This window comes from Rattus rattus, chromosome 11 (assembly GCF_011064425.1).
Source record: "Rattus rattus isolate New Zealand chromosome 11, Rrattus_CSIRO_v1, whole genome shotgun sequence".
NCBI classification, from domain to species: domain Eukaryota; kingdom Metazoa; phylum Chordata; class Mammalia; order Rodentia; family Muridae; genus Rattus; species Rattus rattus.
Window position 1 is genome coordinate 13,955,196 of NC_046164.1, and position 23,363 is coordinate 13,978,558.

General features: G+C 45.6%; 1 protein-coding gene across 1 annotated transcript; it reads right to left on the bottom strand.

Annotated features, from left to right (window-relative positions):
• Positions 1–320: 320 nt before the first annotated feature.
• Klhl8 (kelch like family member 8) lies at positions 321–23,363 on the bottom strand. The gene is made up of 9 exons (XM_032916329.1): positions 23,003–23,363; positions 14,734–15,282; positions 13,225–13,411; positions 10,855–10,998; positions 9,368–9,479; positions 5,712–5,880; positions 5,355–5,514; positions 2,312–2,513; positions 321–1,417 (listed from the first exon to the last, which is right to left on the bottom strand). Exons 1-9 carry the CDS (start codon positions 23,219–23,221, stop codon positions 1,294–1,296), a joined length of 1,866 nt encoding a protein of 621 aa, XP_032772220.1. The 5' UTR covers positions 23,222–23,363; the 3' UTR covers positions 321–1,293.

The window sequence follows — 23,363 nt, forward strand, 5'->3', positions numbered from 1 at the left end:
TTGGGGCAAGTTGACTATTCAGACTAGAATATAGATGAGCTCTGGGTCCAACTGAGAGTCTGCCTCAGTGAGTAAGGTGGACGGCAGTCTAGGGAGGCTTTGGTGTTAATCCTGTGACGCCAAAAGAATGTGAACACACGTGCACACAGACTCACACACATGTATACAACACATACATACACATAAAAACGACAACAAGCTCTTATGTCACATAGGATTATACTAGGCTTCATGTTATTTGTAGAAATATTCAATAAAGTATCAATAAATCCGCTGGAGGACATTAATGAAAAAACTAGCAGTTTACATTTTTTTTTTCTGTTTTTACCAGCAACATATTTTATTGATTAATGACAAACTGGAACTAATCATCAGACTATACTGCAGAAAGGAATTTTGTAAAAACGCATTCATGTCCTGATAATAAATAAATTCAGCTTTGTACAATTAGGAAACCCAAGACGGCGACAAGTGACAGAGTAAGAGAAAATGGGTCCTGGCTCCAAAGCCAACGACTAACCCGAAGAACAAGGTTAAAGGAGCCTCTACAGCCTCCCTAGGTGGGCGTGGGCTTCATACATCCTTCTCAGTCTTTTCACTGGGCGCTGCACTCATGCCAAGCCATGGTCATCACCAAGGAACGCTCACGAATGGGAAAAGAGTGGCGGCCAGGACACTTGGTGAGGAAGCAGGCACAGCTGTGTCCTGTGGTTCTAAAACTCCACATGGAGGCCAAGGCCTTCTTACAGACACTAATGTGGTTTCAAGAACGTCTCAGAAACACACAAACATTTTCCCTACTTCATAAACACCCAAGAGCTGAAAGTCACCATCTGGAGACAAAAGGCAAGACATACATTCACCAGCACCGTGTAGAGCGATCCTCCAGGGAGCAGGCCTCAAGTTCTCATGTGGGTGACTGGACTTCTCTCTCCTCTGGGGAAAAATCTACTGCCTGAAGTTAGTTTCTTCAGGAAAAAGAACAGATAAAACTCAATAAATTACAGTTTATTCATCAAAATAAACAGCTATTTTAAGGTTTGGCACTACATGAAACGTCTCTCAGAGCAAGAATGGGCTCACAGACAGGCTGCTTCCAGCCCGCTCCACTGTCTGCTGAAGCAGGAACCGCTCACTTCACTCTGTGACTAGCAGCTCTCACCGTCAGCCCACAGACCTACTTACAGCAGCTGACACTCAAAGACAGTAGCTGTGGTCACGATCAAATGCGCATGTCCAAAGGCTGTCGTCCCGTCCATCAGATGGCACTGTATCCTTGTTGCTGGGACTTAATCACATACAGTCAACCACGTTAGTGGACCCATGACCTACGTCTCGGATCTGGCTAGTTAAGCAGTCACACACGGCCACACCGGCACCAGCTCGGCAGTGAGACACAGGTCCGACCAGTTCCCATCTGGAAAGACAGGACAAACTGTCACCACAGAGCACAGGGAACCCGGCCAAAGTCAACACTCAGGACTATGGGGTTGGTTTTAAAAGACAGCAAGTTCCTAGAGGGAGAAAAGATGTCCCAAAGTTTTCTATTAATAACATAATATTCCTGCCCCTCAGGAATATCATGTTTGCTTTTCACAGGTTCGGTTATCTACAGCAAGCCCGTCTGAAAATATTAAGTGAAAATTTCCAGGAATGTCTTAGCTTTTAGATGCTAGGCTGTCCTGCCTTGCCTAGGATAGCCTCTGACTGGGGTGTCACTTAGAGCTGGCCCAATTGTCATGGTATTGGGTCCTTTTGCTGGAATAACCTTTGTTTTACTTACTAACGGTGCTAAGGGAAGGAGCAGCGGTGGGGCAGAGTTACCCCAGCATGCTGTTTAAACCTTCCAGTTTATTAGTGATGGCTAACCATACCGTGCCTACGTCATACACTGAACTTTATCTTTTTAAAATCTAATTTTTACAACCTGACTGCAGTTCCCCTCCCTGTGCCCCTCCCTCCCAGTCCTTCCTGGGCCCCCACCATCCACCCCTCCTCCCTTCTCTTCAGAAAGGCCTCCCATGGAGATCAGTCAGACAGGGCATAGCAAGCTGCAGCTAGACCTCCTTTCCTGTTAAGGCTGAGGAGGCAGCCCAGGAGGAAGCCCAGGAGGAGGGAAGGGTCCCACTGGCAGGCAACACAGGCTCTGGGCTTTATCTTCCGCCTGTATAAACAGGCGAAGCCTAGCTATAGTGTAAAGGTTGCTTCTGTCTGTGGTCTCAGGGATCTGCTGAGGGAGAATGAAGGACGATAAAGAACTCGGCCTTAGCTGTGGGCAAAGCCCTCACTGACAGAGACAGTGTGTACTCACTTATTCAGCACAGGGTCAAACGCCTCCACTGTGTTAAGGTACGCATTGCCGTTGTGGCCTCCGACCGCAAAGATCTTGCCCATCACCGTCGCAATCCCTACGCCACCCCTGGGAGTGGTGAGCGCTGCCACGTAGTCCCACTTGTTGCTCCGAGGGTCGTACCGCTCAACCGAACTCAGAGGGGAATTATCATCAAAACCACCTGTGAAAGCGATATTTAAACATGGCAGTGCATCTCATAAAAACTGACCCCTAAATCCCAACTCAACAGCCATAAAACTCAAGCTTTTAACGGGTCTTGCAGTATACACGGTTAATCCCAGCACTGGAAGGCAGAGGGTAGGACCTGTGACCTCCATGAGTTTGAAGCCTGCTTGTGAGTTTCGGGATAGTTAGGGCTACGTAGAAAAACTCTGTCTCGAACACGACGAGACGAACAAAACAAACAAAGTCAAACCCTCAATCTTTGAGAGTTATTTAGAATGATTTAGAGGAAAAATTACCTTAACACCTCACTACCACCACCAAGTACAATTTTCTGTAATTTAACTCTATTTAATCAGTAAGCTGAAACATTTTTCTCTTGGTTTTTGAGACAAGGTTTCAAGGTGTATCCCTGCCTTAGCCTCCTCAGTGCTGGGACTGTGGGTGTACGCCGCCATGTCTGGGTTTAAAATCCTGAAGTGAAAAAGAAGGTGGATTTATGGGGAGGGAGAAAGCAGTCATGTCATAAACTGTGCTGAGACTCAGAGAAGCAAGACTGCTTCCTGTGTGTGTGTGTGTGTGTGTGTGTGTGTGTGTGTGTGTGTGTGTGTGTGTGTGTGTGTGTGTGTGTGTGTGTGTGTGTGTGTGTGTGTGTGTGTGTGTGTGTGTGTGTGTGTGTGTCTGTGTGTCTGTGTGTGTGTGTGTGTGTGTCTGTGTGTGTGTGTGTGTCTGTGTGTGTTGTGTCTGTGTGTTTGTGTCTGTGTGTCTGTGTGTGTGTGTCTGTGTCTGTGTGTGTCTGTGTGTGTCTGTGGTTGTGAGCCATCTCTCCTGCCCCAGGGCTCGTCTTCAAACCATCATTGCCAGCAGAGTTACTGAGACAGTGGGCGATGACTGAAACCTCGTCTGTCCTTGCCACAGCCATGTCTTCCTCCGGCCACGAGGCCTACAGAAACGGTCTTTAACAGAGTGTGACTTAGCACATCCCTGAGTGGTGCCTGGTGTGTCACTGTCACCTCCCCCTTTCCCAGGTCCTTGCTAAGTGAGCAGCAGTCCACCCGTTTTCCTGATATGAAGAGGTGCTGCTACTGCGACCCTTTCTTTAAAAACAAGGTCAGTTTAAAAAAAAAAATCAGGTTAAACTCTTCTAATGGGGTTGACTTTGTTATGTCACTAAATTATGTATATAACCAGATGGATTTGGGCAAATGCTTATCAAGTCTCATCAGAACATAATTCTCTCTTCGTGCCGCAAGCCCGGCACTGCTCATTCGGATGTGGAAGATCCGGTTTTGAGCGGTTACGTGTGCTATGGCTCGTTTGGGACCCAGCTCAATAGTCAAGGCCTTGCCTGCCACACAAGAAGCCTTAGCGTAGCTTCAGCCTTAACAACAAATCAAGGCAGAGAGAGACAAAGCCATTAGAGGCGCCCACCCCGCATCCTGTGGCACTCACACCGGCTGTGCCTGTTTTAAGGAGGATCTGAACGTCGCTGGATGTTGGCTGCTGTAGCTCTCAGTGCTCGGGATTGAAGCCTGCACGCCGGGCAAAGGCCTTGCCACTGAGCTGTCCCCAGCTCCTGAGAGGGCCGCTTTAACGCTCAATTGGAATTGTTGTTTTGTCAGCTACAAAGCCCCCAAAGGCTTGGCTAAGTAGCAGCAAGACTGACACTCCTGTGCCAGGGACACACAGTGTGACCTGGTTTGGAGGTGTGAAAGGCCGCACCATAGAACTTTGGTTTGCACACACTCCTCTACAGAGAGTCCAGGGAATCGGCTCTCTACAACTGACTCCTGCGCCCTGGGTGGGCTGAGGGGAGCTGTGTTATTTCCCTTCTTCAGGCAAGAGCACAGAAGAGACAGCATTCCTTCCACTTCCAATATTTAACAATAATATCAATAACACGCTCTCCTACCGAGAACTGTAGAAATAAAACCCCAAACAGTGCATCAGTGCATCCTACGATGTAGAACGTGTGCACGGACCTCTCCAGCCGTTCCTTCTGTGAGGAAAGACTGCTGATTAGCGCTCCTGTGTTGGATGCTGGGTCGATGCTCACATACACCGTCTCTAATTCCTGAGAGCTGGGCATTCCTGTCCCGGCTCCCAATCAGCACTCGGCTGGAGGCTGTGTGGGGCTGCACCGATACACCACCCAGGAGCTGCCACGATACATGACCTGGCTGCCTCCTTCCCAGTACGGCATCAGTCCAGATTATTCTTTCATAGTTAAGAATCTGAGAAAGCGCAGCTCTAAAGCACAGCTGAGTCCTCTAACTCAGCACTTCAATCGGTCAAAGAACAGGGGAAAGACTAACATATATGCATCATGTGGAAAAGTCACTGGTTTTCTTAATTAGTGTAGTTTGCTTTGAAATAAGACGGAGGGAAAAGCAAGTCTTGAGACCCTTTAAGGTTTATTTTAGCAAGGCGTATTTACATTCCTACATTTACAATACCTCTCCTTTGAATGCAAGTGGATTATACCTCCTTTAGATATGATGTAAGTTTTGCCTTTGGATTTGCTCATTTTTTGAGACAGGGTCTCACTCTGTAGCCCTGGCTTACCTGAACCCACTATGTAGAGCAGGGTGACCTCAAACTCACAGAGACCCACCTCTTTCTGCCTCCTGAGTGCTGGAACTATAGGCATGTGCCAGCACACCTGGCAGGAGTTTTAAATAGGATTTAAATCAAGCATTAATGTCAGCTTTAAGCATTCAAAGTACACCTCAGGACTCCTACTAACGGTTAAAGGTGGTAACGGTTTGTTACTGGATCATGCCGTGGCATTTGTCATCGCGGACCTTGACAGATTGGATTAGAGAGAGTGTGTACTCACCAACGACGTATAAGCAGCCGTGAAGCTCACTAACACCATTGCCGGCTCTCCGCTGGCCCATCTCCTTCACCTCCACCCACTTATCCAGATGTGGGTGATACCTTTCCACACTGGACAAGGAAGCTACACCATCGTTGCCACCCACTGCGTAAACATGGTTCTGCATGGAGAAAACAGAGCATGCAACAGATTTCAGGTGGATTTCCCCACAGTCCCAAGAGGTGAGCAGAATGTCGGAAAATCGGTATTTCACAAACAATTTAGTACTAGCCAATGCTGCAGTGCTGACCTGAGCCAGACTGTGCTGACCAGGGCTGTGCCTGGTGCCTCGTCACGGGAAGGGGCTGTGTAACTTACGATTAAAGCCACAGAGCCGACACCTCCACGGGGAGTGTTCATTGGCGCCACCGTACTCCACTGGTCAGATTCGATGTCGTATCTCTCCACGTCACTGAAGCAAGTGTTGTCATCTAACCCTCCAATCGCATATATCGGGCCCCCTAAGGAGGCCAAGGCAATCCCTCGCCTACAAAAACAATTAAGCTGCTTTGGTATCTGAGTTTGCTTCAGGAAAAAGAAGACATTTTGTATCAATGCAAGGCACTTCTGAAGAGAACCATCAAAGGATATGCCCTGTGTCCAGAGTCCTATTGTGTTAATGTTTCTGAACTGGTGTTCAGGTTGCCCCTTGACTGGAGAGCACGACCTATACAGACTACTGGAAACTTGGGTCAAGCTCTTGTTTTTCCTCTTTTATTTATTTTTTTTTCTGAGGGTTGGGCCCAGGGCCTTGCTTCTACCAGGCATGAACTCTACTCATGAGCTTTAAATTCAGAATGAATAATAATTCAAAACCCCAACAAAACGATATAAAGAAACCCAAGTGTTCAACTAGTAAGTAGACAGTTATATAATCGAGAAATTAATGGCTTGATAAGAAAACAGTTTGCTGTGGATTTAAGAAGTCAACTTCAGTTCTGAATGCATGAGTTCACCCTGTTGCAGGGTTTCATTAAAACGTCTGGCAAAAGAGCACTCACCCCTTCACGAGCTGCATTTCTGACGGGCATTTGCTTACTCTGCTTTGAAGGAAGACTTAGCCCCTACTGAAGTTAACTCACTGTTATCTGGACGAGAGAAAAGGAGAGACTACACCTCCTACAGGATGAGCTGTTCTAGAGCTGCTACAGTAGCCTTAGGTCCTCAGGGGATAAACCCTTCACTCAGAGCTGGTTCTAGGACCCACCTCCCACTTCCCGTAACACTGGGAAAGTAAACCTCAGCCTCGCCACTCCTTAAGCTTTCTGGTGACGAGCGAGCATGAACTGCTCTGGTCCCGGTGGCCACGCCATGTCCATCTCTTCTCACAGCACCTTCCTGGTGCGTTCCTGCTAGTCTTTCCTTAATGCAGCCCAGGCCAGCATCCCTGTGTTTACCTCCTTCAACTTCTGAGCATGCCTGCATACGCTTCATGTTCAAACCGTAAGCATGTAATTCTGTATAAACAGCTTGCATTAGCTGCAAACACACACCTACAGCAAAGTTAAAACGCTGACAGAGCCGGCACACGGCACCGTGAGAACAGTGCAGCTGCCGTCACGTGCAGAGGGAGCGCGTGAAGAGCAGCGTGACTGTGTCCCCTTGGAGCTCTCGTCACTGTACTGAATGTACTGTGAACTCTCCACTGTATCCTCCGAGACCTCCGCCTCATACTGGCACAGGCCAGCTAATTTACTCTACACGAAGCATCCGCAAAACCGATCCCCACCCCGTAGTCCTGCGTAACTGGTGTTTCAGGCTTTGACACAGGCCTTGTCTGACACCTTCTCAAGGGTTTTGCGGACAGAACATTTGGCCTGCTTGTTTTTGTTGTTGCTGCTGCTGCTGCTGGCTGTCACTCTGAGGAGCTGGGCATCCAGCTCGGGACCTCTGGCATGTTAGGGAAGCACCATACAGAGCTGTATCTCCAATCTACTGACTTCAAGACATGATTTTAGCTGCTACTTCATCTCAGGATGTTGCAAGTTACTATTCAAATCATTAATAAAAATTTACAAGAGGTTAAATTACTGAGTCATGTAAACAACAATCTTCCCTTTACACAAGTTCCAATAATCAAAGTATAGTTCAATTTATTAGATAAAAATTAATATATTAACACTAATCCTAAAATCAGTAAAGAAAACAGAAATTGAGAGAGCTATTTTCTTAACAAGATAATAATAAGCTTTAATCATAATTAGTATAATAGTTAAGAGAAATATTATATGCATTTCCATTAAGGTTAGGAATATTGTAATATTGTCATACCTGTCAATTTCTAATCATACGCTATCAAGTTGTCAGCCAATAGAGGAGGTACGTAAAACCAATTAAAAATCTAAGAATGGGTAAGGAGGGGCTGGAGGGATGGCTCAGTGGTCAGATGCACTTGCTGCTATTACAGAGGACGGGGGTTTAATTCCTGTTAACCCATTCAAAACACCTGTACGTCTAGTTCCATGCGACCTGATGCCCTCTCTGGCCTCAGTGGGCACTTGCACACATCCACACAAATCCAACCAACCCACCAACCCACCAACCAACCAACCCACCCACCAACCAACCAACCCACCAACTAACCCACCAACCAACCAACCAACCAACCAGCCAACCAACCAACCCACCCACCAACCAAACCAACCAACCAACCAACCACCCAACCAACCAGCCAACCAACCAACCAACCACAACCAACCAACCAACCAACCAACAAACCAACCAACCAACCAACCAAACAAACAACCAAACAACCAACCAACAAACCAACCACCCAACCAACCAACCAACCAACCAACCAACCAACCCACCAACCAACCCACCAACCCACCCAACCAACCAACCAACTCACCCACCAACCCACCAAGCAACCCACTAACCCACCCACCCACTAACCCACCCACCCACCAACCTGTAAAGAAAAATATATGGAGAAACTGCACGAGTTGACAGTATTGTCTGTATCGAGGCTTATTTCTGTCTGCCTGTATCGAGGCTGTCTGTATTTCTGACGCGACTGTGAGATGCTAACACACCAGGAGCTTGGGTGAAGGGCACAGGGCACGGTGTACTCTCTACCTTGGCATGGTGGTGGCCACTCCAGGCATTCCTGGCTGTAGAGGGCTGCTCTACAGCAGTGGGGGTTTTGTAGCACCCCTGACCTCCTCCTCCATGACACTAGCAGTGACTCTGTGGTGGAGTAGGCAACATGAACTTCACCCGAGGACCCCTGAGAGCTGTAACTCTACAGTTTTGGATAGCAAGTGTGAGGTCTGCCACACTGACATGAGATCCTGTCTCCCGCAACAAAGCAAAACCATGGGCTGCTGAGGTGGCCCGGGAGGTAAAGGCACTCACTGAGCCTGACGACGGAGTCTGACCAGGATGGAAGGAGAGACTGACTTCTGCAAGCTATCCCTGACCTCCACACACGCAGCTCCCTTCTCCTCACCACATACATACATGATTGCAAAAAAGAATTTAAATAAAGTTAAACAAAGGGTGCTACTAGATTTCCAACTTTTCTGAAAAAAAAAAAATCTAAAATTGTTTCAAACAAAGAGTTTCAAAAGGAGCATCCAGGCCTTTCACAGCAGAATGTGGTTACCAGGATGGGGCTGGAAGGTGAGCCCACTGAGACACTTTAAAATGCACATTTAAACGGTGCACGTGGGGTGCTAGAGGAATCCGCAGAGGGTAGCGATCTGTTGGAGCCACGCCCAGTGTGGGAGTGGGAACAGAACCTGGGTCCCCGGAGGAGCAGCACACCTAAGCGCCGAGCCACCTCTCCGTGCCCAGACCATGCCATTCTTAAACACAGAAAAAAACGTAACAAAGCATCCGCCTGGATGCATTCACAAAATGGGCTGAGGAGAAGATGTTTCTAAAAGGCGAAAACCGTTCAGCTGAGATTTTTCGGTCTCTGCCTCCTTTACTTGACGCTATAATTCAGGAGGATTTGCTGGCGGACCCACCTCTTGGTGTTCATCGATGCCTTCACCATCCATTTGTTAGTGAGAGGGTCAAACATCTCCATGCTGCCTAGGTGCTCGTTCCCATCATGGCCGCCCACGGCATACACTTTCCCTGCAAACAGAGGGGCCTTTGATCTGACTCCTAAGAGCGATACCCAGGCTATTCACGTGTAAACACTTAGAACTAGGATGTTATAATAAATAACTTTTCACAGTGCCTTTTGTTCAACACTGATCCATGTCACCCGCAGAAGTGAAAGTGGAGCTCTCACCAGACGCCTGTGTATAGCTGTGTACGTGCTCTCAAACGCTAACTTCCGGGGGTTCACCACTCTTTATTAATAGTAAATGAAATCATTAATTCTGCCTTCAAAACAGGTCAATACAACTGAAAAAGGCTAATAGCAAATTATAAAGCATGAAACTTAATACAAAATGATCAACCTTTTCTGAATAGAATGGAAATGCAGAAATCGAGGGAGACTGTGTTCTTTCATCAAGCTATACCCTCGGCATTTCCCTACACTGTACAGTTATGGAAATGGAGATTTTAAATCATTTCTAAAACTTAATTAACTTCAGAACCATAGGAAATGTTAGATTTTAAGAGTCACCTTTTCCTTGTCTTATAAGAGGGCAGATGCTTTTGGAAATACAGAGGCTGGGGAGGCAGCTCAGCAGTTAAGAGTGCTGGGTGCGCTTACAGGGGACCCAACAGCATCAATGTGGAGGCTGGGGGCTGTCTGGAACTCCAGTTCCGGTGGCCCTGCTGCCCCCTGCTGCCCAGGTACACACAAGTGCACATAAATACAAGCAGGCAAATAGTCCTACACATTAAAAAAAAAAAAAAAAAAAAAACCAAAACTCTTAAAATATATAAAAAATAATTTAGGAGCTGGGGGTGTGCTCAGCTGGTGGAGTTCTTGTCTCTCACGCAGGAAGCTCGAGTCAACCCTCAGCACTGCATAAACTGGACGTGTGGCGCATGCCTGCAGGCCTAGCTCTTGAGAGGCAGAAGCAGGAGGATCAGGAATTCAAGATCAGCCTCAGGTACACAGGGGCTAGAGACCGTCTCTCGAAAACACAGTAATAAAAACCAAGACTGATTTAGAACTGAAACATTTACTATAACTGACCTCGGATATTTCATACATAAGTGACATCTGCCTGTGTGTCACACTTCTAGTCCTTGGTAATTTGAAACAGGGGCTCGCCATGCACGTGGCTCAGGCTGGCCTAGAACTAAAACCCTCCTGCTCCAGTCTTCAAATGCTGGGATTGTAAGTGTGTGCTGCTGCCATGCCCAGACACGGGAATTTCACTTTCCCCTGCCCCTCATTTTTAAATTTATATACCAATATGCTAATTTAAATACCAGCATGCTATGTTACCTACCCACTGTCACAGAAAGAAAGAAAATTTCAAAGTTCATGCTATTAAGAAAAGCACCAGTTTTGCGATACGACCTTCGGCGGCAGCAGACCCACCTTCCACAGAGATCACACCCACATGTCTCCTGCGGCTGTTCATTTCTGGTCCAAAGAACCAGCTGTTTTTGTTGATAGAATAGCATTCGATACTACGAAAGGGGTCACCAGATCCTCCTCGACCACCCACACAGAACAGCACACCTAAAGGGAGAGCCACAAGATGTAGGTCAGTTCTACAGCCTTTAAGCTTTACTTGTAATTAGTGTGGAAACGACTATCAGATTCTGAATAATGTTCTTTTTCTTAAAAAGGTGAGTTATAAAATCTAATTTCCTCTCTGCCCCCTTGAACTTTTCAAAGAATCCGAGTCAACAGTTGCCTCTCTTTTTAAATCCTCACTCACTACAAGTTTCCTGGCTTGAGTTGTAACAGAGTTAATAAACTTTTTTTTTTTATTTAGGAAAAATGACAAGTGTATTTGTGTACTGTAAAGAGGACCTCTATCTCCACCACGGCTGAGCTGTCTACACTGACCAACCTCTTAATTGCTTCCCTCCTGAATACAAGCCCAGCATGGATACACACACGGCCCACTTGTTTGGAAAATGCCTGACTCTGGCGTCTGGAACATCCAGGTGTCTCTGTTCTCATGATCCACTCATCCTCTCCTCTTTAGCTCTGGAAGCTCGTCCCTGTGTGTTAAACTACCTGTGTCATGGTACTGTGGTGGCTATTCCTGGTTGGCAGCTTGACTACATCTGGAATGACCTACACTCCAGAAATGGAGGGCACACCCGTGATCCAGATCTGGAGGCCGGAAGACACAGGCTTCTGACGCGGATCTGGACAACACTTTTCAGCCCACACTTGGTGATCACAGCAAAGCACTGCGACACTCTGCAGAATTTGTCTGTCTTTCCCCCTACGCAAGACCAAGTTCCCCAACACAGGCTGCGTGTCTGCATTGCTAATGTCCATTCCAGAGCCTGCCACACGGTCGGCGTTTAATGTGTGCTGGGCGGGCAACCACAGAACGAGCTAACCCACCTGTACGACCCCTCCACTAACTCAGAACCTCCAATCAGAGAAGTCAGGAGTCCTAAAAGATCACACAGTCAAGTTTATAATGAAGGTCAGTCAAATGTACTGACAGTAGTACAATCTCAATCCCAGAATGTAACTGTATCCTTTGATGACGTTTTCTCTAAGTGAAAGACACACAAGGTCACCTTCAAGCATGCTATAAAAGAAAAAAAAAACCTAAAATGGAAGCAAAAATATCAGCATGCAAATCCTTTTCTCTGTCGTTTCTGTATGGTTCAGACAACTCTAGCCTAATTCTTAGTCTTTTCTTCCCTAAAACGGAGAAAACCCATTTATGTGACATATGGCTGGCTCTTTTGTTAAAACTTACTCTATGGGCTAGGGAGATGGCTCAGAGGTTAAGAGCACTGACTGCTCTTCCAGAGGTCCTGAGTTCAATTCCCAGCAACCACAGGTGGCTCACAACCATCTGTAATGAGATCCGATGCCCTCTTCTGGTGTGTCTGAAGACAGCTGCAGTGTATTCACATACATTAAATAAATAAATCTTTTTTAAAAAGAAGCAGAAAAAGCCCTACTCTATAAGTTCCTATGACTATGTGAGACCGTGACTGTATATGTGAATGTCTAGTATGTTCTTGGAGAAATACAGTCCAAAATGGTATTGCCCAATACCAATGAGAAGCTACAATCTTCTTAAATGTAAGAGCCTTCGATTCTGAGAGTGTGGCACAGCCCTGCATGCAAATGTTAGGTGTGGTTTATGTTTTCCTTTGGACTTGGGGAAACACAATGGCAAATACTGAAATGTGTAATGTGTGTCCAGCTGAATGCTTGGCACTATAAACACGAGTCTTACAGATCTACAGTCATTTCTGAGGAACATGTCAATCTCAAGACGTGTCAGTGCACAGATTACAGAGCAGCATGCCTCACAAACTCCAGCACAGCACTCGAAAGGCACCGAGAGCACCCAATTCTACCTAGAGAGTTGGGGAAGAGCTCTAAGGACAGCCATTGCTTCAGATTTTGTAGGACTCGCGTTCCTTGTTAAAAATTGGCTTCTAAAGCCAGGCACAGTGTCACATGACTGTGATCGAACACTCGGGAGGCAGAGGCAGGGCCATGAGGCTGGGGACAGATTGGGCTACAGTGAGATTCTGTCTTATAAAACCAAACATCAAAAACAACCCAAACACTGGTGCATTAGTAAAACTAAATGACGCACACTGAGAATCACGACCACACACACACCTGCCGACCAATTATCACCTAAGGTAATCAGACACTAATTGTCTCACTACCATATTTAGGCATAGAGAACCAATCACCCTCAGATATGTCACACACCCTTTGTGGTGAGGTGATAAAATGTATAATTACCAGCAGTATGCTTCCTCGGGGTAGTTCGGACTGAATACTCAAAGTCAGGAACTGGTTTACTGCTCAAATGAAGGTGGTAATTTCTGGCTTCATCCAGTAGGTCTCTACATTTCAGATTTTGCTTGACAATCTGCTCTTTCGCCACAACGCCCATGAGGAAATCCACTGGCAAGAGTGGCAGACGGACCTGAGGCCACAAACAGTTGTTATACAAAATGTAAACAGTGAGGACAGATTATCCCGACTCACAGACCTCAGCACTGTGGCTATGACTTCATGGTACGTCCCTTGTCCTTCGTGCCCGGCCTCATAAAAACATTACCAAACGGAAAACCGTAACATGTGAAATAAATTAGAAGCTGAAAGTAATCGCTGATTTAAAAATCCAATTACAATCGCACCCTTGAATGTTTTCTTCCTGAGCAAAAATATAAGTAATTTGTTCTTAATATGTTAAGATTTTAATAATGCTATTAACAGTTTTATTAAATTGGGCCATAACTGAGCATAGTGGTTCGTGTCTGTAAGCCCAGAACCAGAGAGGCTAAGATTTAAGGCTTGCGAACTTGGGGCCAGCCTGAGGTATAGAGTATCAGGTTAGGCTAGGCTAGATCCTGTCTGGAAATAACAACAAATTGGGTTAAGAACATCATGTTTTTAGTTGTTTTGAGAAAGGTTTTTATGCAGCCCAGGCCGGTCTCAAACTTGCTATTGTAGCCAAGGAGGCTTTCCAACGGGGCCCTGCCCTTCCATCGTCAGTGCCCAACTGCAGGCAGCTATCACCACGCCTGGCTCATGTTACGCTGAGCGGCCAAGCCTGGGCTTATGCACGGTAGGCAAGCATTCCAGCCTCTGAAGTGCATCCCTACTGATCCAGTGCTTTTACCAATTGGAAAACTTAACAACGCATTCATTTCAGAAAAGGTAGTAAACAGCACTACTGCTCTCTAGGGAGCATCACCTCACTTCTCAGGAAGAGGAAGGAGGGGAACAGGAAGAACAACAGGAAGGAAGGGGAACATCGGGTGCAGACCTCGGAAGGCCTGCCTCCCAATTCCTTATCCAGGGCACCCACTCTGACAGTTAACATCGACGATCGTGACAGACACTTCCGTGGTTTCAAAATAAATTCTACCGTGCAAGGTCATGCCATTTGGTTCTTTCCACTCTCAAACTTGGCTCCTTGGCTACAATAGCAAGTTTGAGGTCTATAATCATTAGGAATAACTATACTGTCATTAGGAAAATGGTTTATTAAAACGTAGGAACATCATTATACAATAAGTTATAAATGACTGGTAGGACTGTTTTCCTGGAGCCATTTTCAACTCACGGAAACACTGTCCACTTCACATGGATATTTTAAATATGTAAGCCTTTTACATAACGATCAGATGTACCATTAGTGTAGAAACTGCACGGGCCATGAAGAGTTAATTCCCGAGCCGCCTTACACCCTCCCGACAAGTGACATCACAGGGCAACACGCAGTCCCCATCTGAGTCCTACCTGGGCAAGGGTCTCGTCCAGCCATTTAGGGTGATGCTGTGGGTTGGCAAGAAGCCACTTGATGGCAGCACTGTAGACCTGCTTCTCGCTGTCGATGTTGAGGTCGCTGGAGGAGAGGAGCTTGTGCAGGTGCTGTGGGGACACGCTCACGAAGTCCTCACACTCCACCACTTCAGTAAAGTGCTCGCAGGCATACTGGTCCGCCATGTCCATTAGGTCTATTCGGTTGTGACTCTCCGCAAAGGCTCGCACAGCCAGGCAGTTGGAGGGATGAAAGTGTAACTTCATGTATTCGCAGCAAGCTCTGGCCACCAGCTCAACCTGCAGGATGCACGCTGCATACAGCAGAGGCTGGACGTTGTCCACTGTCAGAGTGAGCCGCGAAGAGTAGACGAACTTCACCAAGTCTTCCACGGCATCGCCGTCAAAGTCTCGAATCTCGATCAGCGCCTGCTTAGCCTCAGACATTTCAGAAAGAAACATGGCTCTGAAGTAGGGGATCACACAAGCCAGCACCAGTTTGTGACAGGAGATCAGCTTCGAGCCAACCTGTCCAAATCAACACACACACTGAAATGGCTGCACATTAGAGAACACTGCCGCGGACGGCGCTCTGGACAACTGGAACTTGCACGAATGCTGGAATCCTTTAGCCTTCAGTCTAGACCAGCTTCTCAGAGTCAGACAATTTTCATCTCCTAAATGAGCCACACTGAACTGTTATTTTCTAAATGACCTCATATTTGAGGATCATGTTGTGAGACAGTAAACACTTTAAAGCAGCCTAAAAATGACATCTTAGCAATTATCTGAGGGCTAGCGCTATAGCTTAATGGTAGGGGGTTTGCCGTTCATGTGTGAGGTTGAAGGTCCAATTCCCAGGCCGAGAGAGAACCACACAGTAGAAGAGTCCCACAGTTTCCAGAGAACCACTACTTTAATACTAACTTCCCACCCAAGGAATAAAAATCAAGAGTGAGAGAGGTGGTGTGAACACAGTGACCCCCATATCTAATGTATCTGAATGTTTGGTTCCCAATGTGGATCTGTTTGGGAAGGATTAGGAAGTGTGGCCTTGTTAGAAGAGGTGTAGCACTCTAGGCATGCTATTCCCAGCTAGCTCTCTCTGCCTCTACATTGTTGTCTCAACATGTACGTTCCTAGCCATTGCTCCAGCAGTACTGCCTATCTGGCTGCTTGCTGCCTGTTTGCTGCCTGTGTGTCCGCCTGCCTGTCTACCCGTCTGTCTATCTGTCTGCCTGCCTGCTTCCTGCCTGTCTGTCTGTCATCTGCCTGCCTGCCTCACTGCCACCATTATCCCTTCCACCATTCTCCCTGCCACAATGGGCATGGACTCACCCTCTGATACTGTAAGCCCCAATAAATTCTTTCATAAGTTGCCCTGTCATGGTGTCTCTTCACAGCAATTGAACAATGACTAAGGTAGACAGGGAATTATTTTCATGTAGATTAAAATAAAACACTCTTTCTACAACTCTATTTTAATTTCTTAATTAAAAACAAAAAGCAACTTAAAATGTAGCCAAGCCCTCCCAAACCAAACTATGCTCTTTTGTTGTAACTATCCATCCTAAGTCTAAAGAATGGACCGCTACATACGGCCTTTCACTACGTCAACTCTTCTTTGAAGTTATATACTACAACATGGTCTATAAAGTTTATTTCTGTATTTCCCTTCCTGGTACATAAAAATAATTACCAGTTACCAAAAAATTTAATCAGAAATTAGAAATATATAAACTTAGTGCTTCAAACTGGACTAAAAAACATATAATAAACTACAAAATAACTGTATGGTTTCATCACAGAAATAAGTGCCATGATATATATGACACATGTGGGTTCTAAGATCATGAAATCAGTGGCTTATACAGGGCTAGCTCCAATTAGCTCAGGCCTTTGTACCCTCCTGCCTTCCACCATGTGAGACACAGTGACTGGGAGAGGGCAGCACCGAGGTGCCACTTCAGAAGCATAGAGTAGCCCTCGCCAGATACCAAACCTGCTCTATCTTTATCCTGAATTCCTCTGCCTTCAGAACTGTAACAAATAAGTAGCAGCCTTCTTTCAGGTCAGGAATCAATGGTTACAATGTAACCAATTCACCTCTTTTCCCCACCTTTTGGGAAGTATTATTACAACAATGCCTTCACATACTGTTGGAAAAACATTAATAGAGACTATGATCACTGGCTTAAAAATCTAGCGTTATTTTTAAGCCAAATTATAAATACTATACCTTCTGGCAACATTAAGAATTGCTACAGGGCTAGGGCTGGGGCTGGAGAGATGGCTCATGGGTAAAAGTATTTGCTGCTCTTACAGAGGACCTGGGTTCGGTTCTCAGCACCTACACAGTGGCTCACAACCACCTAACTGCAAATCCAGAGGATCAGATGCCGTCTTTCGGTCTCTGCAGGCACCAGGCACACAGGTGGTGCACAGACATGCACACAGGCAAAACACTCATGCTACTGGGGCTCTTACCCTCTGCGTCTGTATTACAAATTAACCTGAGCTTTAGTAAAGAAGTGGGGCATCCTCAAGCTATAATGACATGGGAGTAACAGTGTCTATGAAGTGCTATTTGTATTGATCTGTAACATAAAACCCAGGAGTAGGTGGTATGAAACGAGCCTGCCAAGAGGAATTCTCCCCAGCCAGCCAGGTGCCTTCAAAACGCCCCACTGAGAGGTAGTGGAGTATGTGCTTAGCATACAAGCACCCAGTTCACTCACCAGCACCTAAACAAGAGTTTGCAAAAAGCTCACCCATATATAATGCTAGAGCTTGCCTTACATATATTACTTAAAAACATTTCCAGTAGCAAACATAACAGTACATAAACAATTTGACCTCCTGAAATGACCTGAAGGCAGTATTTTTATTCTTATGTAAATCCTTCTAATCACCTTTCAGACATCACTGACGGATCCTCCCCTGATCACCTTTCAGACATTACTAATGGATCCTCCCCTGATCACCTTTCAGACATTACTAATGGATCCTCTCCTGATCAGCTTTCAGACATTACTAATGGATCCTCCCCTGATCACCTTTCAGACATCACCAAAGGATCCTCCTCTACGCCTCTGGCTATCATTGAACTTATACTAATGCGCCCATCTCTGGCTCAACTTCAAATCCCCTCGTGGCAAATGCAGCTCACTACACACATTTCTTTTTCTTTCAACTTACTACGCACATCCCCTCAGCATCACCCTCTGGGATTTAAATGATTGGTGGCCTCCCTCACGTGGGAACTGCACAGCAGATTTTAGGGTGCTTATATCTCATGATGCTTGTCCCCAGCACAATGATCATGAAAGGAAACACACTAATTACATGGTGAATTCACATCAAGACATGATCCTCACAATTCAGTATGCATCTAAAATAATAATTTATGATCCTCTGCTCAGCACTTTTTAGAAGGTCTTTAGTGTTAACTATTTCTCTTTGTATTCTTTTGCTTTTTTGCTCCCCACCCCCCATCTCATTTAAATCTTCCTATCCCATTATTTCCCCTTTCCCCATTTTGTGTGAAATTCTCTCAAAACAAAAAAAGGCCACAACTTCCAGATGGTGGTGGCATACGCCTTTAATCCCAGCTCTGGGGAAGCAGAGAGACCAGCTTGGACTATAGAGCAAGTTCAGGACAGTCAGGCTACACAGGGAAATCCTGTCTCAAAAAACAAACAAACAAAACAAAGCCCCAAAACAACAACAAAAGCAGTCCTTAAAATTAAAAGTCTCCTAAACAAAAAGAAAGCCCGAAGCCAGGTGGGTTTAATGCAGAATTCTACCTATTACCCAAACCACACAAAGACTCAGCGAAGAAAGAATTTCAGACCAATTTGCCTGATGAACATTGATGCAAAAATATTCAATAAAATACTTGAAAACGAAATCCAAGAACACATTAAAAAGATCATCCACCGTGATCAAGTAGGCTTCATCCCAGAGATGCAGGGATGGTTTAATATATGAACATTGATCACTGTCCAACGTATAAACTGCTGAAAGGCAAAACCACATGATCATTCATAACATGCAGACAAGGTTCATGATAAAAGTCCCAGATAGACTAAGGATACAAGAGACATTACTCCATATAATAAAACCCACAGCCAACATCAACCTAAACAGAGAAAATCAAAATATTTCTACTAAAATCAGGACCCAAACAAGGCTGTCCAGTCTCTCCAGACCTATTCAGCACATACAGTACTCAATGTCTTAGCTAGAGAATTAGACAACTGAAGGAGATCAAGGGGTACAAACAGGAAAGGAAGGAAGGCAAAGCACTGCTGTTTGCAGATGACGCGATCTTATACGAAAACAACCCTGAAAATTCCACTAGGAAAACCAGCAGCTGACAATCACTTTCAGCAAAGAAGTACACTACAAAATTAACTCACAGAAATCGGTAGCCTTCCTATATACGAACAAAGAACTGGGAAAGAATTCACAGAAGCAATACCTTTCACGATAGCCTCAGAAAGTATCTGGGGTAACTCTAACCATTAAGTGAAAGATGTGTATAGTAAAAACTTTAAGACACTGGAAAAAGAAAACTGAAGAAGAAACCAGAAGATGGAAAGATTTCCCACACTTGTGGACCAGTAGGATTGATTTAAAGGAAATGGTCATCCTGCCAAAAGCAATCTACAGACTGAATGCAATCCTGACCACAATTCTCCACAGAATTTTTTATTTTAAACTACATTATTTATTTATTTACTTATTTCTGTTTGAGTGAGGTTTCCCCCTTTTATTAAATATAGATTCTTTTCTCATAGAATATAACCTGAATACAGTTTTCCCTCCTCTCCTCCCAATTCTTCCCTGCCTCCCCCCACCCCCTCTGGATCCACTCTCTTTTTCTCTCTCTCAGAAAAGAACAGGCTTCTAGGAGATAACAACAAAACAGGACAAAATAAGATAAAACAAAAACTATTAAGCGTGGACAAGACAAGCCAAAAACAAAATAAAAAGCCCCAAGAGAAGGCACAAGCATCAGAGACCCTCTCTTGACACATTCTGGAGACTCATAAAGTGCTAAACTGACAGGAGAGGACCTGCTACACACCATGGGGCTCCCTGAATTCTGAGGGGAGGGATTTGATGGAGACATCTCATTTAGACTCTTCACAAAAACTGAAAGGACACTTTTCAGTTTCATGTGGACACCACACACACACACACACACACACACACACACACACACACACACACACACACACTCTTTTCTCCTCTCTCTCTCCTATGATACAGTAATAAAGACAGCATGGTACGGGAGTAAACACAGACATGCTCATTGATGAAACAGAATTAAAGACTGGGATAGAAGTGCACACACCTATGGACACCTGATTTTTGACACAGAAGACAGAGATACATGCTAGAAAAACACTAAGTATCTTCTATAGATGGTGCTGGTAAAACTGAACAGCTTCCTGCAGGAGACTACATAGATTAGAATGTAAACAGATCTACACCATCACCCTTCACAAAACAAACTCCAAATGGATCAAGGACCTCAACATAAGACCCGATCCCATACGCTGAATCTGACAGAAGAAAAAGAGGGATAGCCTTGGAGTCACCTGCACAGAAGACCTTCTGAACAGAACACCACGAGCACAGGCACTAAGAGCAACAACTGATAAACAGGACCTCATCAAACTGAGAAGCTCCTACTTGAGCAAAGAGGCAGGCCACAGAATGGGGAAGTATCTTTACCAATAACACATATGATAAAGTTATGAAGAACTTAAAACAGTGGACATCAGGAAAACGAATAACCCAGCGTAAAAATGAGTCACAGACCAAGCAGAGCTCTCAGAAGATGAGCCGCGGTGGCTGAGGAGCACTTAAAGACATGTCGGCACCTTTAGTCAGCAGGGGATGTAAATCAAAACTACTTTGAGATGTCATCTTATATCAGTCAGAACAGCCAAGATAATAAAACAAAGACAGCCCGTGTGGTGAGGATGCAGGGAAGGCAGACAGACACTTGCTAGGAGTGAACGTGTACTGCTCCTGTGGAAGTCAGCATGACAGTCCCTCAAGAACCGGAAATAGAGCTACGTTGGATCTACAACTCTTGGGCACAGTCCCAAAGAGCTGTCCACAGCACAGGTACCTGCTCATCCACGTCCCCTGCCTATCCGTAATAGTTAGGAACTGAAAACAACCTAGATGATAGCTAACTGATGGGTGGATAGTGACAACGTGGGGCATTGACACAGTGAAATATTTGCTATTTCAAAAGTCAAATCATGATATTTAGTGGTGAATAAAAGCAGCATTTGGAGGTAACCCAGACTCCAAAGGGCAATAGAGTATGTGTCTTATATGTGGATAGTAGCTTTTAAGGCTTCAATGTGCATGCTACAGTCTGCATAACCACAGAGGTTGGGTACCTGGTAAGGGGCTCCAGAGAGGAGAGGATCTTCCTAGGAAGGGGAAATAGGATATTCCATGCTGGAGAGACAGGTGGGGCGGAGGGGAAGACTGAAGTGGGATGACTGACTGGAGTGAGGGATGACGAGAGTGGTCAGAGGGACGACTGACACTAAGGACCATTTATGGGGTCAGACGAAAATTCACTACTGTAGAAGCTTCCTAAAACACACACATAGATGACAGAAGTGTAAGTGAGTCACCACATAACCAAAGAGACAATGCCAACCAGACATCTTTCACAACTAAGAGAAACCTCCCAGGTCAGGACTCGGTTACATCTAGATGAGTGGTTGGCCCAAAGTGCCGTGTGGGAACTCCCAAACGCCTCAGGCTACTGCAAAGCCCATTGGTTGTTCTGCACCAATTCATGGCGAGATGCATTGCTAAAGATTCATGGTGAGATGCATTGCTGGCGCCAACACTGTAGGATCGAGCAACCACTGTGTAGTTGATTCAAGGCTCACCCCATTAGATGGAGCCCATGTCAGGCAAGAACCTGACACTGAATCATGGGCCTGGGGGGGGGGGAACCAAACACAGAACACAGCAACAAAATGACTCCTCACAACCTTCTGCTCTACTCATAGGTCAGTGCCACACTCAGCCATTTTTAGAGAGGCTTTTATCCTGCAGATGGGAACTAATACCGAGGAGACACTCAAGTGATCAGTGTGCAGACAGTGAGAGACATCGGAACATCTGTCCTGATGAGATGATGTCATCAAAGCCCTCCCCTCAGGGTTAGGGTTCAGGGAGCCATGTGGAAGAGGAGGCAGCAAGACTGTGAGAGGCAGAGGTGATGGCTGACTCCTCAGAGGTGAGGAAAGAGTCATTTGGACACAACAGGATGGACAACATGTGAACTCACAGCGACTGTGGCAGCATGCACAGGGCCTACACAGGTGCAAGTCAGAGAGGGCCCCAGCGCCTCGAGGGAAGGGGACACAGGCTCCCACCCCTATCCAAAAAGCCATCTCCAAAAACGACCCTTACAAAGGGAAAATCTGTTCCCTCCGATGGAGTGGCGTGTCACTGGGTACATGAGTCACACTTAAGGGCAGGACTCAGGCTCAGCAGTAGATGGACAACACAAAATGACCTCGGTAGTATTTGCTCTTAACCACTGAGCCATCTCTCCAGCCTCTCAGTGGTATTTTTACAGACATTTTGTTCAGATTGCTTTGGGCACTTGTTTCCTAACTGGTCTTTTGCTCGTGTATTATGATTTCTGATTTTGTGGGTTTTGTGGGGTTTTGTGATTTGTGTGTGTCTCATAGTTTTGTTTTTGCCCCCTTGGTTGGGTTTTTGTATTTCTAGAGAGAGAGAAAGGGTGTGGAGTTGGTTGGGTCAGGGGAGGAACTGGAAGACATAGGAATGAATATCGTGATCAGAATATATTGTATGAAAAAATTTTCAATAAAAAAAAGAGCAGCAGTAAATGAGTGTGACAACATGCCTATTTCTTCAGTAAAAAAGGTGGATCCAAGTACAGTGTAGCACATGCCTGCAATCCCAACGTTCAGGAGCCGTGAGGCAGGACATGATTCTGAGGCTAACTTGGGCCACACAAGAGATACTCACAAGAAAGAAAGAAAGAAAGAAAGAAAGAAAGAAAGAAAGAAAGAAAGAAAGAAAGAAAGCAAGCCAGCCAGCCAGCCAGCCAGCCAGCCAGCCAGACATCCTAACATAATACACATGACACGATTTTTATATAAGTCCAGAAAGTCTCATTTTTCATGATACACCAAAGGGGCTGGAAAAAGAAAAATGGTCTCACCTTTAGTGTGACGTCACAGAGCTCCCCATTCTCATAGAAGCCCAGGAGAGAGCCGTGAAAGTCCTTCCAGGCTTCGTTGGCTTCGAAGATGAAGGAGTCGTCGCCATCACACTCGCTGACAGAGGACCGGCTCCTCACCTGCTGCTGCTGCTGCTGCTGACGCCGCCCCTTTGTCACATGACTCCTAGCTTGCTTCCCATTGGTAGATTCTGAAGCCATTTGCAACACTCTTCCTTTTAAATAGCTCTCTTCTGAAACATCCCATTTATTCTTTGTTTTTTTTTTTAAGGGTCAGAAGACAGACGATAGATGTGGCCACTAAGCTTTAGACATCTTTTGAAACCTTCCAATTTCATTATAC